At 39.6% G+C, this 22364-nt stretch overlaps 1 protein-coding gene and 1 pseudogene across 11 annotated transcripts in view; one reads left to right on the top strand and one right to left on the bottom strand.

Annotated features, from left to right (window-relative positions):
* Nucleotides 1-22364, top strand: part of CDKAL1 (CDK5 regulatory subunit associated protein 1 like 1) — a 790924-nt gene that overhangs the window by 214058 nt on the left and 554502 nt on the right. For all 11 annotated transcript variants that reach the window (XM_045056993.1, XM_023253542.2, XM_006931361.4 and 8 more), the window contains 1 exon segment: nucleotides 10414-10462. In XM_045056993.1, the coding sequence (XP_044912928.1) occupies nucleotides 10414-10462 (49 nt within the window).
* Nucleotides 14756-15745, bottom strand: LOC102902231 (annotated as a pseudogene).

The raw sequence follows: 22364 nt of genomic DNA, 5'->3' as shown, positions 1-22364 counted from the left end.
TGAATACGCAGAGGCGATAAAGTCCCCTGTGGGGACACACATTGGATGGAGTCGTCCTACACTTGGGCCTCAAAGCCAAGAGTAGTGATTGGATGGAGAGAGGAGAAAAGGCTTTTAGCAGAAGCCACAACACATCTAAAGAAGAGCACGTGGGCTTACGGGTGCCTGGAAGGCAGGGGACTAGCAGGAAGTGTAATTCAGAGAGGGTAGTTTAAGAGGTGTAGTTTGGAGGAATGCAGATGAGGAGTAAAGAGGGCCCTGTGAAGGTGGAGAGAACGGGTTTGCATTGCACGAAGTGCTCAAGTGAGACCCAGTAGGACCGGGGGAAAGACTGAGCAGTAGCACAGCCTGGAAGAAGTGACACTTATTATAACGAAGCGGTATAATCGAGTGGTTGTTTCTCTATGCCCTGTACTGGGTATTTGTTCATTATCTTCTTGTATGTTATTTATACTGGTCCTTTTTCTTGCTTTAAGACAGATTCATTGAGGCATAATTAACATATAGTGAAATTTATCTTTGATGAAGTGTGACAAACGTACTCTGTTGTGTAAGCACGATCACAGTTAAGAAACAACATTTCCATTGCACCAGAAAGTTCCCTGTGTCCTCTTGTAGTCAACCCCCCACCCCGCAACCTAACACACATACCCACGGTCTTTGGCAACCGTGGTTCTGATTTGTCTTACAGTTTTGCCATTTTCAGAACGTCCTAGAAATGGAATTACGTGTTACTTTGTGTCTTGCTTTTTTCACTTCGTGTAATGCCTTCGGTATTCATCCCTGTTGCTGTGATTATTACTAGTCCGTTAGTGTTTGTTATGTAGGATTTTTTCACTTTATGGGTGGACAGTTTATCTGCTCACCAGTGGAGGCAATTTGTGTTGTGTACAGTTCTGGGCTATTAAATAAAGCTTCTGTGAGCATTCATGCACGGATCTGCGTGTGGCACTGTTTGCACCCTCTCGGGTAAATAACCCAGAATGGTATTGCCTAGTCATATGGTAAACATCTGCTCAGTCTTTCCAGAAACTACCAGAGTATTTTCCAAAACTGCTGTACCCTTTCGTTCTGTAGCAGCAGTTGACTTGCTTCGCATCCTGACCAAAAGTTGGCATTGCCGGCTTACAATCTTAGCAGTTGTACTGGGTGAGCTGTGGTAGCTAATTGTGGTTTTAATTTGCTTCTCTCTGTTGAGTGATGATGTTCAGCATATCTTCATGTGATTATTTGCCATCGCTGTATCTTTGGTAAAGTGTTGAAACCTTTTACCACCTGCCCCTCTTTTTTGGTGACCTTGAGCTAGGAAACTATTTCTTAGGATGCCTGGGTATGCACACGCATACTCACATGTGCGCACACACGGACACACACGAGCACACATGGGCACACACGGACATGGACACAACTATTTCTTAGGACTGAAAGAAAAGAAATTGATAAATTGGACTTTATCAAAAGTAAGTACTCTTGCTTCTCAGAAGATGTTGTTAAGGAAATGAAAAGGCAGGCCACAGACTGGGAGAAAATATCTGCAAATACATGATCTCCTAAACAGTTTGTATCTAGAATATATAAAGGACTTCTACAACTGAACAGTAGGAAATCAGTCTCTCTTAACATGGGGGAAAGATTTGTCTTTTTATCACTTTTCATTGCCTTTAAAAGTTTTGATATGGTAGAAACTTGAAAATTTGGATGGGAGTAGTGATGAGTGGATAATGAGGTTTGAAACTTAAAATGTATATTCCCAGGATCTCAGAATAGGTCTGATAAAGTATGTATTTCTGTCTCTTTTAACCCCCTTCTTTTAAAGTAAGAAAAGGATTTATTCAACTTTTTAGTTTATTTGTTTACTCTGATGGACCCTCCTTAGGGCCAGGGACTTTGTTTATTATTATTTTAGATTTTTAGGTATTTTTACATTACTTTCAGTGCTTATTAGTATAGCATCTAGTGAATGTTAAATACAAGGTATGCCTTTAACTCAATTTTTTTCTGTATTGTTCTCTTTTTCATGCAGCATTTATCTTTAAATTTTTCTTGTCCCGTTTTATGCTCTCATATTGGCCTCTTAATTAGTGCATTAGTTTTGTATGCCACATGACAAATGACCACAAAAATGCTTAACACGACGTATACTTACTATTTTATAGTCCTGGAGATTGGAAGTTGGACGTGGATTTTACTGGACTAAAATCAGGGTGTTGATACGGCTGCATTGTTTTCTGGAGGCCCTGCAGGAGACTCATTTTCCTTGCCTTTTGCAAGGACTTGTGACTGGTGGCCCATTCTTCCGTGGTTCAAGCCAGTAGTGACTTCTCTCTCTTACGTTTTTATCATTGCCTTTCTCTCTATCCCAGAAGGGGAAGACTCTCACCTTTGAAGGACTCCTGTGAGGAGATTGGGCCCCTATTAGGTAATCCAGGTTAATCTCACCATGTCAAGATCCTTAATCTCATCACATCTGCAAAGTCCATTTTCCAGGGAAGGTAACATTCATAGGTTCTGGGGCTTAGGAGGTAGACATCTTTGAGAGGCCAGTATCCTGCCGATGACACATATACCATTATTTATTACCTGATGTTTTACATCTCTAATGTGTATTTGTGTTTTGGTTCTATTATTGCCCTCTTTTTAACTTTAGTGTCACTTTAAAAGTAATTTTTTACTTCGTAGTATTGTCCAAAATAACGTGTCTCTATACAGTTGTGTTTTTAGCATGTTGAGTTTTGTCACAATTGCAGAAAGAGTTGTTTTTTTCCACCAAAGAAAGTTTTAGGGGTATTTTCATTGGATTTAAGAGGAAGAAGTTTCTGGTACGATACTGATTTTGCTTGGCATCCATCTAGCCTGGCCTTATCTGTCTGTTAGTAATTTTTATGTCTGACTGAGTGTTAGTCACTCACTGGTACCATTCAGGTGGAAAATACACTTTTAGTGATGTGTGGAATGTGCTGCCATATCAACTTCTGATGAAAGGACTATTTCTGCCATCGGGGAGAAATTTTTCTCAATGAAGAGATGCAAGAAGATAAAACTATGCCGGAAAATGAGAAGGTTTTGTTGAAAAAGTTAAACCACACGTAGTATCCAGCATTCTTTGGTGTATCTCATTAGCAAATTTGTTCACAGGCTTGTGAATTCAGTGATCTTTCTAGTAAGGTTAGTTTAGTGACTACTATGGACTTCCCAACATTTCAGAGGTTTGGACATTGAGCTGTCTTGCAAAACCATGGTAGGGACTTTCCCTTCACAACTTGGAGAAAACTTTTGGGAGAAAAATGCCTTTTGTTTTTGTTTTTGTTTTTTTTTTTCAAGAGAGAAGTCCATATTGACCTTTAACCTATCAGATGCTGATTATTGAATCAGACTCCCCTTATGGTAAAAGTGAGTTTTTTATAGTATAGTTCTTAACAGAGAAAGAAAGGCTTTTTTTCTTTTTCTTTTTCTCTTTTTCTTTTCTTTTTCCTTTTCCTTTTTCTTTTTTTTTAAAGGTTGATAGGGTGTATAGGTGATTTTGAAGTTTTGGTCTGGTATTGGTATTTTTAATTAGAATGGTAATGACAGGACAGGTTGTCCTAGTTTATTTACATACAGTCAGTTAAAGGAGACAATGAGAGAATTCCTCTGGATCTGTGTGACTATGTACCTATAACGTATTCACCTTTTTTCTGAAAGGATTTGAGGTGCCTCGGGATGAAGTCTGGAAATAGTAAAGCCCCAGCCAGATCCGTGCAAGTATAAAAGCACTCATACCAAGTAATAGAGAAATATGGGTACCTTTTCAATAGAATTAGCCTCAGTGCTGCTGTTGAAGGGGTTCTCTTGAGCCCACAGTGACGTCCTTGTGCAAGCAGAGCGGGATCTGGACAGCATAGCATTTGGTACAGCGTTTCACCGGCCCCCCCCCCCCCCCCCAACTATCTGACCGCCTCCCCTGTCGCTCTGCCCCTCACTCACTGCCATTTTGTCTCTGCCCTGGAGGTTCACATTGATGCTCCTGTCATATGGTTCAGGTCCCAGGGTTAGTGCTGCCTGTTGAGATGTTTACTGGACCACTGTGGCAGAATTGCCCTCTCTACCTCCTGCCACTTCCAGATTTTATTTTCTTCGTGGTATCTGTCATGACAAGAAATGAACATTTTCAGTTGTTGAACGTGTTTTGCCCCCCTTCCCCTCCCCATTAGAATGTAAGGTCCATGAAGCAGGGACTTTGTATTTTCCACCATCGTGTCCCCAGTTGCTAGACAGTGCTTTGTGTTTAGCTGGTGCTTAATAGATACTTGTGAAGTGAGTGCATGCACGCCAGTGGTGATTTGTGGGCAGAGGTTGGGGGAATAGTTGTTACCGGGGTCTCTTGAAAGTCCAAGTTCAGTCTGTGATCCTTTAGTGATGGCCTCCACGTGCATAGGAAAAGGAACAGTCATGAAACGTACCACCCACATCCCGTGTGCCACTCCCGGATGAGATCTGCCAAAAACACCTGGCCAGACTTTCGCCAGGTACCCTTGTGCCTTGGTTCCTTTAGCCTCCGAAATAACAGTAGTACCTCCTGCCTAGGAATGTCTGAGGATTAAACGTGATAGAGCATGTGACGTGTTAGCGCAGAGCCTGGGACGTGGTAATTGCTCAAGAAATGTTAGCTGTCACTGTGCCATTACTAGTCATTAACGTACCTTGTGGCTCGTTGTTCGGGCAAAAGCCGCTAGGGCAAGAGCCGCTGACCTCCAGACGGTGTCAGCCTGCTCCCTGACGGGACTTTTTTTAAGCCTGGCTGGCAGAACTGTGTCTGAGGTGTGTCGCGAATTGCCGCAGGTTGGGTGGCTGGCCGAGCCACACTCTAAACCTGCACTTTCTGGTGTGACCTGCCAATAGCTGCATCTGACTGTTGGAGTTAATTCACGTTGAAAGCTGGTCGGTCCCAGTAGCCACACTTCAAGTACGCGGTGACTACAGGGGGCCATTGGCTGCCTGCCACATTGGGTGGCACGACATAGAAACGCTTCCATCGATGTAGAGAGGTCTGTTGGACGGCACCGCTCTAAACGAAGAGCACTTTGATTTGCTTTAGGTGACTTTGTATAAGTTTGTTTCTTCCGTGTGTGTTTAGTTATAAATTTGGAGTAGTTCGTAATAGCTGAATAAAATATTTTGATGGATTTCTTTTAAAAGTTCTGCAGCAGAGTGACTCGTTTAATGTTATTTATGAATTGTTTGTTCACTAACTCCTTTCTTCATTGTCGACAACATATGGAGTCAGTAATAGAACATACTGCATGCCTTTTTTTTTCCTGTATATTTATAACTAAGTGCCTGAAGGACACGAGATACTGTTTTATTTATTTTATTTGAATTATATGCCAGAAACTAAGCTCTTGTGTATTCAGGGCTACAATTTATAGTATTAATTAAGAACAGCTTTCCTTTTCTCTCCAGAATGAATTCAATATATTCTTCATTACCCTACGTGGATCTTGAGTTTGTTCTCTCGTAATTGTTTTTTCTTCTCTCCCTGCCTCCCACGTGTTGGTGGTTTTTGTTTTTGTTTTTTGGCCTTCTAACTCCCCTCTCCCATTTAACTGCTTCCCCCAACCCCCGTCTCTTCTCTCCCTTCCTTCTCTGCTTCCCCTTCTTTCTTTTTGTCCCACCGCTTCCTCCAATATCCACCTCACTAGAAATGGAAGCAACACAGTATTTTCTTTAAATCGCTCACTGAACTTTCTCCCTGCGTGTTTGTAATCAAGTGCTGTTTTTATTTTCTTAATGTTTGGTAGACGCTTCTTTTTCAAGTTCTAGAGGCCCTCCACGCACCTAATGATTAAATTATGTGTAGGGAACATTGATTTTTCTGCCATTAAGCAAATGGAATTAAGTCCTTCTTTGAAAAGATGAGACAACAGGGGTGCCTGGGTGGTTCAGTCGGTTAAGCATCCGACTTCGGCTCAGCTCATGATCTTGCTCCTTGTGAGTTCGAGCCCTGTGTCCTGCTCTGTGCTGACAGCTCAGAGCCTGGAGCCTGCTTCACATTCCGTCTCCATCTCTCTGCCCCACCCCGGCGCGCTTTCATTCTCTCTCTCTCTGTCTCTCAGTATAAAATAAAACATAGGGGCGCCTGGGTGGCGCAGTCGGTTAAGCGTCCGACTTCAGCCAGGTCACGATCTCCCGGTCCGTGAGTTCGATCCCCACGTCAGGCTCTGGGCTGATGGCTCAGAGCCTGGAGCCTGTTTCCGATTCTGTGTCTCCCTCTCTCTCTGCCCCTCCCCCCTTCATGCTCTGTCTCTCTCTGTCCCAAAAATAAATAAACGTTGAAAAAAAATTAAAAAAAAATAAATGAAATAAAATAAAACATAAAAATAAGATAATATATTTTCAGCTGTGTACATACATTCAAGCAAATTCTGTGTGACTATCAGCATAAACAAAAATTCTCTTTATTTGTTCAACATATACATACGCATACACATGTATTTTAAACTTTTATTTTGACATAGTTTCACACTGACAGGAAAATTGCAAACAAAAGGAATTACCATATACCCTTTACCCAGATTCTGCAAATGTTAATATTTTAATACATTTGCTTATAATTATCTTTTTAAAAAAATGTATATATACATTTCTTTCTGATTCTTTGAGAGTAAGACGTAGACGTGATGCCTCTTTACTTCTGAATACCTGTATATTTAAAAAATGAGAATATTTTCATACACTCTTAGAGTATAATTATAAAAATCACGAAATTAACATTGGTACACTGTAGGCTTATGTGAAGACTGTATTCAGCTCTTGCCGCTTGTCCCAGTAATGTCCTCGATAGGAAAAGAAAAAGCCCCATATTGGAAGTTGCATTCAATTCTCAGGTTTCTTTAAGACTCCTTTAATTGGCACTATATATCCTCACTTTTTCCTTGAGGTTCATGACCTTGGTATTAGAACGTTTGACCGCTGTCAACCTGTATTATTATTATTATTATTATTATTATTATTATTATTATTATTGTAATAACAGCCTTTTGAGATATAATGGGCACAGCATACAGTGCTGTCATGAAGCATGTATAATTTAATGATTTTTAATATATTCAGAAGTACGCCACAATCCACCAGAGTCAATTTTAGAATATTTTCAGCACTCCAAAAAGAAACCCAGCCCTCCCTGGCAGCTTCTCTCATTTCTTTTACTGCCGTTCACAGGCACTCAGTGATCTACTTTGTCTCTGAAGATTGTCCTATTCTGGCCAGTTCATATACATGGAGTTGTACGGTATTTGACTAATTTGGTCTGGCTTTGGATTGGCATGATGTTGTAGCATATAGTATTCCCCTCTTTATCCATGGGGGGGGGGGATGTATTCCAAGACCCCCAGTGCATACAGAAACTGTGGATTGCCCTGAGCCCTATATATACGGTGTTTTTTTTTCCCCTATACATACATACTTATGCTAAAGCATAGTTTATAAATTAGGGACAGTGAGAGATGAGCAACAATTACTATTACTAAAACAGAACAGTTATAGTCATATGCTATAATAAAAGCATAATGTGATGTAATGTATTACGTAATCTCATGCGTGAATGTGATCTCTTTCTCACACTATCTTAATGTACTGTACTCATCCTTCCCATTGTGATGATGTGAGATGATAACATGCCTACGTGACGGGAATGACATGTGCACCGTGACGTAGGATTAGGCTGCTGCTGACTTTCTGATGATATGTCAGAGGGAAGGTCATCTGCTTCTGGATTGCAGGTAAATGAAACCGTGGAAGGTGAAACTCCTGGTAAAGTGGGGACTACTGTCTGTTACGTTCCCCTTTACGGTTTAATGATATTTCATTGTATGGATGTTTACCCTTTTGTTGATGTCTTCATCAGCTGATGAAACTTGAGTTGGTTCCACCTTTTGCTTATTAGGAATAATGCTGCTTTGAACATTTGTGTACTAGTTTTTGTGTAGGCATGTATCTTCATTTCTCTTGGGTGTATACTAAGGACTGGAATCCTGTTGCAACTCTGTTTAACTATTTGAGGCTCTGCCTATTTTCCAAAACGGCTGCACCCTTTTACCACATTCCCACTAGCAATGTAGAAATGTAGAAACGTTCCAATTTCTCTGTATCTTCGCCTACACTTGTTATTGTCTGCCCTTTTGATTATGGCCGTCCTAGTGGGTATGGAGTAGTATCTCATTATTATAAAGTATATATAACATTAAATTTACTCCTTTAAGTATTTGTTTTTTTCGTTATTGAGTTGCAGGAGCTCCTTATGTATTTTAGATGCAAATCTAAATCCTATCGTGTTTATGATTTGCAAAAATGTTCTCCCATTTTCTGTGTTGCCTTGTTACTTTCTTGATGGTGTCCTTTAATGTACCAAGAGGTTATAATTTTGTTTTATCTTTTTTCTTTTGTCATTCATGGTTTTGGTGTAACGTCTGAGACACCAACGTCCAACCTAAGGTTCACCTACGTTTATGGCTATGTTTTCTTTTAAGAATATTACAGTTTTATCTTACCCTCAACTTTTTAATGTTTTAACTGCTTCTTCTACAGGTTATTCTGACTCTTTCTCAGTCCATGTGCTTCCGGGCTGGGTGCAGTGGTCCCTTTGAGCGATTAGGTCTCCACCTGCGTAGGAAGGCTTCTGTGTTTTTATTCCACCATTGGATCATCTCATCTTGCATTACTTTTATTCTCTGTCTTGTATCCTCATCTGATACACCCACATTCACTGGGAAATTTGACCAGCTCGTGTCTCCTCTTCTTTCTATCCATCTGTCTGTAGAGTAGTCTCTATTTGCTGTCACTGTTTTTTTAGTTATGATTCATTACTGCTGAGCTCACTGCTTCCCCTAAGTTTATCGATTCCCTCATTGTTAAATCAGGCATACGCATTCCAGTCTTTATGTTAACTCACTATCTTCGTACCATTTGACCCTACTGGCTGCTTTCCTCTTCTTTGAACTCTGATATTTTGACTTTGATCACATTCTGTAAGGAAGCCACATGAATTCTCTTCATAAAACCAGAACCTGGTGGTTCCAGCAAGGCAGGTTTGTTTGGGACTAAAGATCCAACAGAGATTTACTTTGCCTTTGGCAATTTCTCAATAATTATTGCTACTCCTACCACTATGCTGGGCTGAGTGGTCAGAAGCAGAATCAAGTTCAGGTGTGTTCTCGCAAGTCTTTCCTTATTTCCTGTAAGACACTGAGGCCAATGGAATATTCAAAAGAGGGTTGCCATTGCACTTTTATTAAAGTCTTTTTAGAAGGTTCTTATCTCATTTGAGTTCATTGCAGCATCTTTGTATAATAGTGAAAGAAATAACGTAAGGGTCCATCAGTTGGGGAATGAATGAATGCATTATGATAGATCTCTACATGAGATACTAGGCAGCTAGTAACATAAATGAAGTAGACCTTATGTATTGATGATGTATAGAGGCAGGATTGTTATTTTCGCTCTCATCTATCTGTGTACCTATTTATCTCAAAATTTATAAGGAAAAAAGTACAAAACAAAGCTATATGTAAATATTCTGTACTGACAAATGTCTTGGTATCTACTTATTGAACTATTATGAATGATATTATCTTAGGAGCAGAAATGGAGGGTGTAGGATGTTACAGTTTACTTTATTTCCTTTTTGCATTTCTGATTTGTTTGAATTTTTTCGATGAGCATGTATTCTGTTATAAAGTTGTAGCTTGAGGATTGTGCAAGGTGTAAGTAATATCAACTTATGATTTTTTCCTTTTTGACTTTCTCCCTTCCCTTAGCTTCTTGCAGTAAGTACAGTCTTTGCTTTTTTCCATTTTCCTTCTACACCCTAGCCACTCTTAGAGTCCCCTTTGGTTCTCTGAGATGCACTCTTTGATTTTGTATTCCTTTGACCCGAGCACAGCGCCTAGCACATGGTAGACATTCATTAAAAGGTGTTTCAGTGTTAGAGTAATAAAGCATAGAATAGGGGGTAGATCTCACTACCAGCATGTCCTTTTGCGTAGGTTGTCATTTTGTGCCATTTTTCTTGAAGAATGAAAAGAAGAGAATGTGTGTGTGAAGAGACATGTTTTAATTAAACTTCAGTTTATGTCCCTGGATCTGTTGAGTTGATGTTGATAGGCTATGCTAACAGAACGCCAGGAGGTTCATTTAAATGTATTAGTATTTCTTCAATTATCATGGGAGGACAGGAGAATGGTAATTTCATACTTCACTGTAACATAAAACATTAATACACAATTTTTTTTATAGTATCTCCAAATGCATGAATTAAAGGAAACCTGAGTTCGTGGGCTTAGAAAAATGTGTTTCATTGACTCAAGCAGAAGGGTCAACACTAATTAATGTTTCTTGTCTCATGTAAATAGCTTATCTAACCATTTGTTTTCTTTTCAGGTTCAACAGATAGATCGAGTGGTAGAGGTTGTGGAGGAAACCATTAAAGGTAATTGTTGCGAGTGGGATAAGCAGATGTATACAGTAGTCCCCCTTGGTCTGCAGTTTTGCTTTCTGGATATGGTTAGCCACCGTCAGCTCATGTCCGGAAGCAGATGGTCCTCCTCCTGACTACCATCAGAAGGTCAGTGGCAGCCTGACCCCTCATCACATGCCTGCCTCGTTCACCTCGCGGCTCATCTTACCATCATAAGAAGAAGGGCGAATACGGGATAGGAAGACATTTTTTTTTTTTTTTTAATTTTCAAATGTTTTGTTTGTTTGTTTGTTTTTGAGAGACAGACAGAGAGAGAGCATGAGTAGGGCAGGGACAGAGAGAGAAAGGGAGACACAGAATCCGAAGCTGGCTCCAGGCTCCGAGCTGTCAGCACAGAGCCCGATGCGGGGCTCAAACTTGTGAACTGTGAGATCATGACCTGAGCTAAAGTCAGATGCTCAACGAACTGAGCCACCCAGGTGCCCTGAAAGTAAGATACTTTGAGAGAGAGAGACCATATTCACTTAACTTTTATTACAGTCTGTAGTTGTAATTTTTCTATTTTATTATTAGTTATTGTTGTTAATCCCTTACTGGGGCTAATTTATAAATTCAACTTCATCAGAGCTCTGCATGTGCAGGAAAAAACAATACATCTAGGGTTTGGTACCATATATATATATATATATATATATATATATATATATACACACACACACACACACATATATGGATATATGGAGATATATATCTCTATATAGATATATATAGATATATAGTGTCAGGCATCCACTGGGGGTCTTGGACCATATCCTCTGGCTGGTAAGAAAGGGAAGCTACTGTATTGTTTGAACTATATTATAAAAATATCACTTAGTTAACATTTATTTAGATATAAAGTTGTAACATTTTGTCCTTGACTGCTTCGTCCATTGACCAATCTAATGCAGGAGGCATATATCTGATTGGCTTATAAATGAGTCAGGTCATAATCGTTTTTTAATCTCATTTTTATTTTTCAGCAAAATGGATTTTGAGTTTCAGATCAGGAAGAGATAATTTAATCAATTTTAAGATAAGGAAATGATTTATGTGTATTTTTTTGCCGTTTTATTTAGATATAGTTGATGTTATTTGCAGGTTTTTATATCACCTAATTGGTTGTAGTTAATGATTTTTAAAAGTACTTTTCGGGTGCCTGGATGGCTCAGTCGGTTGAACGTCTGACTTTGGCTCAGGTCATGATCTCACAGTTGGTGGGTTCGAGTCCCGGGTCGGGCTCTGTGCAGACAGCTCAGAGCCTGGAGCCGGCTTTAGATTCTGTGTCTCCCTGTCTCTGCACCTCCCCAACTCATGCTCTGTCTCTTCCTCTCTCAAAAATAAGCAAACATTAAAAAAAGAAAAAAAAAAGGACTTTTAAGGGCCCTGGGGGGCCTGGTTGGTTCAGCGTCCAGCTCTTGGTTTCTGTTCAGGTCATGATTTTGCAGCTTCGTGGGTTTGAGCTCCACATCAGGCTCTGTGCTGGTGGTTTGGAGCCTGCTCCTTCTCCCTCTCTGTCTCTCCCTCACTCGTGTGGTCTCTGTCTCTCTCAAAATAAATTTAAAAAACTTAAAAAAAGAAAGTACTTTTAAAAGTAGTATTCAATTTTGATACTCTCTTGTGTATAATTTTTGTAGTTACATTAGAAAATAGAATCATGCTTTATTTTGTTAGTCACTGTTCTTTGAACCAGATTCCTTTTGAAGTCACTGAGAAATAAATTATCCTCACTTATATGGTTTAATTTTTAAATACTCATAGTCTATTTTCCCCTTTTAGATTAGTACAAATAAAAACCAATAATATAATATTGAAATATTAAATGAATTGAGCTTTTCACCTAAAATTTTAATTGCTTTATTACAAGTGGGGATTGTGTGTTTAAAAAAAGAAAACACTGCTTTCACCAAGTTGAGATTTTAACCCCATAGTTTTCCAGCTGGCTTGTGTCTGCTACCTTCCACATGCTGTTCCTCATTTATTTTGACTCATCGATTTATTAGATAACCAGAGAATAGGAGAATCAGAGTCTCCCTGAATCTTCTTTGAAATTTCAAAATAAAATGAAACATCATGATTAAAAAGCAAACCGTGTGCCCACGTCCCGTTTTGAAGAATGCAGAAACAGAAGTGCTGGTGTGTATTGTGCAGGTCAGGGGGACAGGCTGGGAGGGACAGGCTCCGTGGGACAGGCGCTAAGCGCATCATATGCCTACGCCTTTCATCTTCACAACAGCCCTGTGAGGTGAAGTGGCTATAAATATTCTCCCCATTTCTTGGTTGAGGAAGTTAAGATCCAGAGGCACACGGCTGGTGAGCGCAGAGTTGGGATTTGTATCCAGGCTGGCCTCCTCCCTTGCCTGTGCTCCTAAGTGTGATCCTGCATCCACGTGACTGTACCCTGACTTCCCTGACCTCTCCCGCTGGAGACTCACTGTGTTAGCAGTTCTTTGATCTTCTGAAAGCAGTGCTTCAGGATGCTTGAGGGTTTAATCGCCTTACTCATCCTCTGTCTTAAGTACCAGCTGCATACTGGCCACTCCATATATGTACACATACATATGTATACGTATATATATATATATATATATATATATATATATATATGTATATGTATATATACGTATACATATGTATGTATGCCATGTATGTATACGTGTATATATGTATATATGTATACACACACACACACACACACACACGTATTTTAATTAATGGCGATAAAGATAGCCCAGAAGAAAATGTACGTGACCTGGGGTGTGGATGGCTTTTGTAGATGCAACAGCAAAGGCTTGATCTGTGAAAGAAAGAACTGATAAGCTGGACTCCATTAAAATTAAGAATTTCTCCTCTGCAAGAGAAGACTGTCAAGAGAGTAAGAAGACAAGTCAGATACTGGGAGAAAATGTTTGCAAAAGATAAATCTGATGAAGGAATATTATCTAAAATACATAAAGAACTTTTAAAGCTCAAGAGTAAGAAAATAAAGTACCCAGTTAAAAAAATGGACTAAATACCTCATCAGACACTTCACCAAAGAAGATACATGGATGGAAAATAAGCACATGAAAGATGATCCACCTCATGTGTCATTAAGGAAATGCGAGTGAAACAAGGACATACCACAACACATTTACTTGTATGGCTAAAATCTGGACCACTGACAACCCCAAATGCCGGTGAGAGCGCGGAATAACAGGAACTCTCCTTCATTGCCGGTAGGAGTGTGCAATGGTGCAGCCGTTTGGGAAACCAGTTTGGCAGTTTCTTACAAGACTAACGTACTTTTAGCATATGATGCAGCAACCATGCTCTTTGGCGTATACCCAGAGGACTTGAAAGTTTGTGTCTGCACAAAAACCTGCATACAGATGTTTATAGCTGCTTTATTAACCATAATTGCCAAAAGTGCAAGCAACCAAGATGTCCTTCCGTGAAAGGATAAACTGTGGTACATAGAGGCAATGGGATGGTAACCAGTGCTGAAAACAAATGAGCAATCAAGTTATGAAATGGTATAGAGGAAACTTCAATCTCATTACTGAGTGAAGGAAGCCAATCAGAAATGGCTACACATTGGATGATTCCAACTCTGTGGCTTCTGCAAAAGGAAAAAACAAAGAGATAGTAAAAAGATCAGTGTTGCCAGTGTTGGGGAAGAGGGGAGAGAAATGAATAGGCAGGCTACAAAGGAATGTTTTAGGGCAGTGATACTATTCTGTATGATACTATAGTGGTGGATACATGGTGTTACACATTTTTCCAAACCCGTAGAATGTTTAGTACCATGAGTGAACTGTAATATGGTCTTTGAGTTATAATGATGTGTCATCATAGGTTCATTGATGTAACAAATGTACCATTCTGGTGGAGGATGTTGATAACCGGGGACAGCTTGGTGGTGGGGTGGTATATAGGAACTCTGTTCTTCTCGATTTTGCTGGGAACCTAAAACTGATCTGAAAAATAAAGTCTAATAAAAAAACCCCAGTAATATTGTGCTCTGAATGTGGTCAAATGGCTTGCAGGGGTATAATTTCTGTAGGAATCATAGAAGGTAAAGATAAAGTACGTTTTTCTATAATGACAATACTTGGGGCACTGAATATGTAGGTTTTCTACACAAAACAATTTTTGTTATTTAAATATCACAAATCATTTTTTTTATTTGTCACCATTAAATGTCAGAGTTTTAATTTTAGTATATGTGCTGCCGAAGCGAGCACTAAATGTCAGAGTTTTAAACGAGATTCTTGGACCAGGGGCTCACATTCCATCAGCTTGTTCAACTTTAGCACTGGTGTCATCCCCAGGAGCTTTTCCAGAACCTTTACCATGAAGCTTAATCAGTTTTACCAGTTCATACTTTCCAATGCTTTTTCAGCATTTTTACTTTTCTGACAGAGACATCATGGAGTGGGTAAATAGACTGACAAGCCTTTTCTGATGCCATTTGGAGTCTATTTATCGACCACTCTTTTCAAGTCATTTGTCTGTACCTCTTGGGTCATGACTTCCATCATCTTTTTTGGAATTTGGCAGACCTATTGGTGCTTAGCATAAGAGGTCTTCTGAATATGATTGTTGCATTTTTAAGTAAAAACCAACACAAAATAGATGAAGCAAATGACCATTCCTAGTCATGGCATCAATGTGAGCTTCAGTCATGGTCTGCCATTTTTGACCATGGAGCACCATTTGTCAGTGGTAAGATCCATGCCATGGAACTTAGACAGGAAGTTTTTGCTCTGAACATCCTCAATAATTAGCTTGAATTTCCTAATGTAACTTCATTGTTCTGCAGATCAGCAAGGCTCACTTCTCAAACACTGTCTTGGAGGCCATCAGATGCAATTTCGATTCCTTGAGTTCTTGTGATTAGTGTTTTTTCCAATGTTTCTTAAAAAAATTTTTTTTTAATGTTCGTTCATTTTTGAGAGAGAGAGAGACAGAGCGCAAACAGGGGAGGGGCAGAGAGAGAGGGAGAGAGAGAATCCCAAGCAGGCTCCAGGCTCCAAGCTGTCAGCACAGAGCCTGAAGCAGAGCTCAGATCCATGAACTGTGAGATCATGACCTGAGCCAAAGTGGATGCTTAACTGACTGAGCCACCCAGGTGCCCCCTCCAATATTTCTTCTATTGAACATAGTTGGTGCTTTTACATCCTACCAGTCTTTCTTAGAAAATGGATTAGCCACTTTCTTCTTGCCTCCCTTTTTGCCCCCTTTCATAATGCACTTGTTTTTCCCAACCACCATGGTGTTGCTCAGGGAATCAAAAGGGCTGTACTGAGCAGTTTTGACATGAACTGTCTGGAGTTAGTGTAGACTTCATAGGTTAAGGGCTCAGTTTCATTAGACTACCCACCACTCTAGATGTCCATTGTAAGAATTGTCACCTATACTTCTGACCAACTGTAAATTTGGTTCCCATGACCCCCTACTTAGGTTTGATGACTTATAGAATTCAGGAAAACCTTTTACTTATTATTACTGGTTTATTGTAAAGGATTCAACTCAGGAACATCCACATGGAAGAAATGCACAGGGCAAGCCATGTGCTAATGGAAGTGGAGCTTCCATGCCCTCTCTGGGTATGCCACCCTCCCAGCACCTCAGTACATTCACCAACGTGGGGGGTTTCTGTGGAGTCTACATTACCTAGGCATGATTGATGAAATCATTGGCCAGTGCTGCTTGAACTCCCAAAGTGTGGGGTTGGGGATGAAAGTTCCAACCTTTTAATTACATTGTTGGTTCCTTTGACAACCAGCCCCCATCCTCTTAAGAGTTATCTCATTAGCATGAATCCAGATATGGTTGAAAAGGGTTTATTAAGAATAACCATAAATGCTCCTCTCACCCTTATCACTCAGGGAATTATAAGAGTTGTAGGGGCTCTGTACTAGGAACTGAGGATGAAAGCAAATATATACTTTCTGTTATGTCACAGTATCACAGAAGGCCTATCACCTGTAGGTCGAGTTGACTGGAGATGGTCTCTCACTGAAGAGTTTTTGCTTGAGTGCATTTGTTGGGGAGACTGAAATCAGATTTAATTTGAGAGTTCACAGCCAGGGATGAGTTGAAGATGAAGTTGATGGGGATGTTCATTGGCAGATTGACTTGAGGGTGGCAAGGCTGATGAATTAAGTATTAATATTGCAACAGGAAAACTTTAGAGATGGAAGAAATAATTTTGGTAGGTGCTCTTAGTTGCAGATAAGGAAGGTGAGCTAGGGAAGGGGTCAGGTGACTCATCTGAGATCTCCTGGTTGATGGAGTTCTGGACCTGTCAATGAACTTCTGTTTTTCACTTTCTGTTGCCAATATTTCATTTAGAAAGCACAAGTTGGTGAAATATTGTGGCATTTGTAATAGCTAATTAGTTCTGGGTTGACTTTTAGCAGGTTACTTTCTTTTTTCAAAAATATTTATTTTTGGGAGAACGCAGGTGGGGGATTGGCAGACAGAGGGAGACAGAGGATTTGAAGCGGGCTCTGTGCTGACAGGCTGACAGCAGAGAGCCCGATGTGGGGCTGGGACTCATGAACCGCGAGATCACGACCTGAGCCGAAGTCAGAGGGTCAACCGACTGAGCCACCCAGGTGCCTCTCAGCAGGTTAGTTTTCTGAGGCTCAGGTTTCTTAGTTCAAAATAGAGAGGATTAAATGGATATGCTTTTTTAGATACCCAGGACATACTACGGGATCAAGTTTTGTTACTGTTTCTTACTACTTCCTTAATACCGAGGCTGCTGGAATCATCTAATTGCTAGAAGTGACTCTTCTTCCAATCTGACTGTATACACTGCTGCCATTATCCTGGGATTATTTTACCTTCCTGCATGTGTACCTTCAAACTGTGACTTCTTAGTGTGATCTTAATTATCTTTTATTCTACCCTGTCATTTTCACTTTTTCTTCCATTGATTCCATATATACAGCTTCTGCTCCAGCCAAAATGTGCTGTTTGATGTTCCTGGTATATTATTTGTAGCTTTCTCTATGTTTGTGTTGGGGTCCTGCACGAGTGGATAACTTACGTTTACCCTTACAGACCCATTCTGTACCTTGACGTGTGCCCAGAGAGGCTGACCTGTGTATGTATTGCATCAGTAGGTTCCTTACTGTTTGGTATCTAATTGGATTTTTCCAGCTGGAGGTTGGAGGCTTGACTAGAGTGTGAGATGGGAGTATTTGTTAACACTTCCTCACTCTCTTCTTCTCTGCTTATGCTGGTTTTGGGCTTCCCTCAACTGCGGCCACAGATCCTGCCAGGTGGCCCACTCTCTTCATCTGTTTCTCCAGGTTCTTCTAGTTGTTCCTTCCTTTGCTTTTTCAGGCCCAGGGGTGGAAACAGCACCCCATTGTTGCAAGCCTGAGAGTATTGCATTGTCTCTTGTTGGTTTTCCTAACCTTGCCAAACCTTAGTAAATAGTCCCTTTATTAAAACCTCTTCAATTATGCAGTGTACCATCTGCTTTGCTGGGACCCTGATTGATAAATGCTCCATGGAGAAGCAAGTCTTTGCCCAGAAAGGCCAGATGGAATACTGCCTGACAAGAGGATTGTGCCATAACTGTCTTGTTTCCACATTTGATTCCTGTTGGGCTCTCTTCATATGTCTTCCTTGAAGGGAGTTTGGACATACAGCCTCTGCCACAGCCTGTTGGCATTCTTCTTACTGCTTATGTTATACCCAGTAATGTTTTAAAAAATGAATTAATAAGCTACATTGATGCCCCAAAGCATTTAACTATTGTAATTAACATAAAACCATATAAAGCATATTCCATTTATATCTGTCTTGGTTGGAACGAAATGGAAAATTTCAAGTTATTCTGAATGAATCTTCACTATTTTAATAGTGGCCTGAAAATTCCATCCATTTATAGCATTTACTTTAGGAGAAACCAGACTATAATGAATTTAGGATTTTTTCCATATCATCTCGGTAATTCAACAAGGCATATAACTGATTCTGAGAGAAGAAGTACAGTGTTTAAAGTATTTATATTTATTTATTTATTTTAAAATATTCATGTACCTTAGTCTTGGTTTACATGGTCGTTAAAAAAATTTTTTTTTGTATGAAATCTGTGAAGGGAATATAAATCTGTATTTCTTCTGATATGTGTTCATTAAGTCCTCCAAACAAAGAATCCTTTAAATTCTTCTCTTTGTAAAGGTAGTCTACTGGATAACGTAAGACAAATGATTGCAAATAAACATTGCCTATTGAAGTTAGAAAAATGTTTTTACTATTAAGTCATGTTTCTTCCCCTCTAATATGAGAGGCCTCCGTTGTTAATAATACGTTTGCTGGTATTTCATTCAGTCTAATTCCAAATGCCTCCAGTGTTGGTAATTCAAGACTTTCCCAATATGGCACAGTCTGCAAGTTTAATTGATTTTCCGTTTCCCTTAACTTCTCAGTAATTGATGCAACCTTGGATTAGACTGACCTAAATTCCCAGGGTACTTCGCCAAATAGCTCCTCCCTATTTAACACATTGCTCTTCAGTGTGTCAGATTTTGTACTTTGCATTTGATACTAATTCAAAGTATAAACTTGTCATGAATTGAGACTGGAAGGCCAAAGTATTATATCAAGCATGGTTTTTATCAGTGTTAATAACTGAGTAACCTCCCAAAAGTCCCGTGGAGATTTACTTGAGGATGTTTTCCAAACTTAATGAGTAAGTGAATTGAGCTTGGATACGTAACATGGTCCATCTGGCATGGTGTTGGTTGGACCATAAAAGCACATCTACTTTTTTCAGGGGTTTCCAGTAAAATCATTTTATTCATTTTCAAAGTATGCTTTCAAAAGGGACACTTCTGTGCATCCTCTCAGTGTGTGTAATCGCTGACACAGTTATATAGTTGGAATGTGGTGGAAAATGTTGCACATTGGTTTTATATATTGGAAATACTTCTCAGTCTCACTGGTATAATTAAGTGATAACTTCTATCTCGTAATAACTAAAGAAGTCAGGAAATTATTGCTGTTGTTTATTTAGTTTTTTTTTTTTTCCAATGAGCCTGTTTAAGTTTATGTACCTTGTGAATAAGTGGTTATAGTTTCGCAATCATTGTATTTTGCTACCTTCTTAAATGAGTCAGTTTATGTTTTTTCCTCTCTCCCCCTCTTTTGGTCCCCGAGATTAGCAATAGGATTTTAACTTATTTGTTCTCTATCCTTCCATATCCATTATTTCTAGAATGGATATGTTTTATCCATTGTATCTTTCTTAGCCTTTTCCAAATCATAATAGTTTTCAAAAGATGAATCGGGAACAATTCCTTATGGTCTCCAACAACAAAGTTCTACCACGAGACCTTAAGTTGGTTTCTCATGTCACTTTATTTTGTAATGGCTGGTTTGGAATAATGACTGGAAAGGACCATCTATTAGAGAAACCACCATGTTGTATCTTGTCTGTATTTTCCTAACTTCATTAGCTAAATTGTCAGTTCTATTTCCAGCCACACATATACAGTTGAGCAGCCCTAGCTGCAAAGTATCCAACAGATGCTGATAAGGATCTTCTTTAAACATTATAAATGGTCATGTTGACCGTTTTGAAAAAATGAAAATCTAGTTAAATAACTTTCATTTTGTCTAATATTTTTCTGCTGTTAAAGCTTTTAAAACTAAAATAAATGCTTTCCTGTGCCCCCCTGCCCCAGGTGGATTCTGCTATTTTATGATACCTTCAGAATTGTTTTATATGTTTTTGGTTTGTCTTCAATTACACTGCTTTAGTGTGTTCATCACGTATATTTCCTTTTCTGTTCAAAGACTCATTTTCTTATGGTTTGAACCCACCTTTCTTTATTAACAGAATTAATTTTTATGAAGTCTTGGGTATTTCATTAACTTTTGTTTCTTCATTCTGGTGGTAGGGCTACATGGGAGGTACATGGGGTTGAATAGTTTGTTAGTTTGACAGTCTTACCGGAGTTTTCACATAATAACACTGTTAAAATGGTTCAGTGGATTTAATTGTTCAAAACAAGAAAGGAAATTACTTTGAGCTTGAACCTCTCAGGCTTCCCATGACCCAACCCTCCTATTAGTGGTCCCACTGATCTGTCTGCGAAAGTAGCCCCATCCTTCCTTGTTTAAATATTAACAAGGAGTTGCCTACTGTGGAAATTGGACTTATACATTAACTCTTGCAATTTTGTGTGTTTTTTTTTTTAAACACAGGTGGGACCATGTCCCTCCTTTACTTCCGTGGTGTTCCCCCCCCCCCCCCCCCCACTACCTTACCTCACTCAGAGTAAAAGCCAAACCTGTACAGTGGCCTCTAGGGGTCAGTATGAGCTGGTTCACCTGCAGTTTCACTCCTCTTCCCTCCTTCAACTCTGCCCCCTTTTCATTCTGTTTTCGAGGCATTAATCTCTCTGATGTTTCCCTCCCCCCCCACCCTTCCAGTTTTATGGAGAGATAATTGACGTACATCACTGTATAAATTTAAGATGTACAGCATGATGATTTGATTCCTAGATATTATGAAATGAATACCACACTGAGTTCAGCTAACCTGCACCTTCTCATATAGATACCATCAAAAGGAAAGAAGGAAGAAAAGAGCAAAGGGGAAGATTTTTTGCTTTGTGATGAAACTCTTAGGATTACCTCTCCTAACAGCTTTCCTGTATGCCATAGAGCAGTGTTAGCCACAGTCACCGTGCTGCGCTTTACATCCCTAGTACCCATTTATCTTCTAACTGCAAGTTTGTACCTTTGACCGCTTTCCCGCAATTCCCCCTCTTCTCTCCTTCACCAGCCCCCTTACCCATAGTAACCACAGATCTGATCTCTTCTACTATTAGTTTGGTTTTCATTTCCTCTTCGTCTCTTCTCCATGCCCCCACATAAGTGAGATCACACAGTATTTGTCTTTATTAGTTCAGCAGAATGCTTGCAAGGTCCACACGTGTTACTGCACATGGTAGGATTTCTTTACTCTTTTTTGTGGCTGAATAATATTCCATTGTGAGTCTAAAGCACAACTTCTGTATACATTCATCCATTGATGGATACTTAGGTTGTTTGTATATTGTAGCTGTCATAAGTAATACTGCTTTAAATATGGGGTGCAAGATATCTTTATGAGTTAGTGTTTTAATTACCTTTGGATATATTCTTGAAAATGGAATTGCTATATCATATGGTAGTTCTATTTTTAATTTTTTGAGGATTCTCCATAAATGTTTCCCATAGTGGCTGTATCAGTTTATAATCCTACCCGCAGTACACAAAGGTTCTCTTATCTCTACAGGCATGCCATCATTTATCTGTTTGTGTGTGTGTGTGTGTGTGTGTGTGTGTGTGTGTGTGTGTGTGTGAATGCTTATTCATTTTTTGAGAGAGAGAGACAGAGCATGAGTGGGGAGGGGTAGAGAGAGAGGGAGACACAGAATCTGAGGTAGGTCCCAGCCTCTGAGCTGGTCAGCACAGAGCCTGACATGGGGCTTGAACTCATGAACTGTGAGACCATGACCTGAGCCAAAGTCAGACGCTTAGTCAACTGTATCACTCAGTGCTCTTGTGTTTTTTGATGATGGTCATTCTAACAGGTGTGGGATGATATATCATTGTGGCTTTAATTTTCTTTTCCCTAGTGACTAGTGATGTTGAGCATCTTTGCATGTACCTGTTGGCCTTTTGTATATCTCCTTTGGAGAAATGTCTCTTTATGCCCCCTGACCAGTTTTTCATTGGGTTGTTTTTTTTGTTTGTTTTGTTGTGTGTGTGTATGTGTGTGTGTGTGTGTGTGTGTGTGTGTGTGTTTACTATTGAGTTATATGAGTTCTTTATGTGTTTTGGATATTAACCCCTCAACAGATAAGATGGTTTGCAA

Source organism: Felis catus, chromosome B2 (assembly GCF_018350175.1).
Source record: "Felis catus isolate Fca126 chromosome B2, F.catus_Fca126_mat1.0, whole genome shotgun sequence".
In the NCBI taxonomy this organism is placed as follows: Eukaryota; Metazoa; Chordata; class Mammalia; order Carnivora; family Felidae; genus Felis; species Felis catus.
The sequence above is the reverse complement of the archived record's forward strand: the minus strand, read 5'-3'. Positions and strand labels throughout refer to the sequence as shown.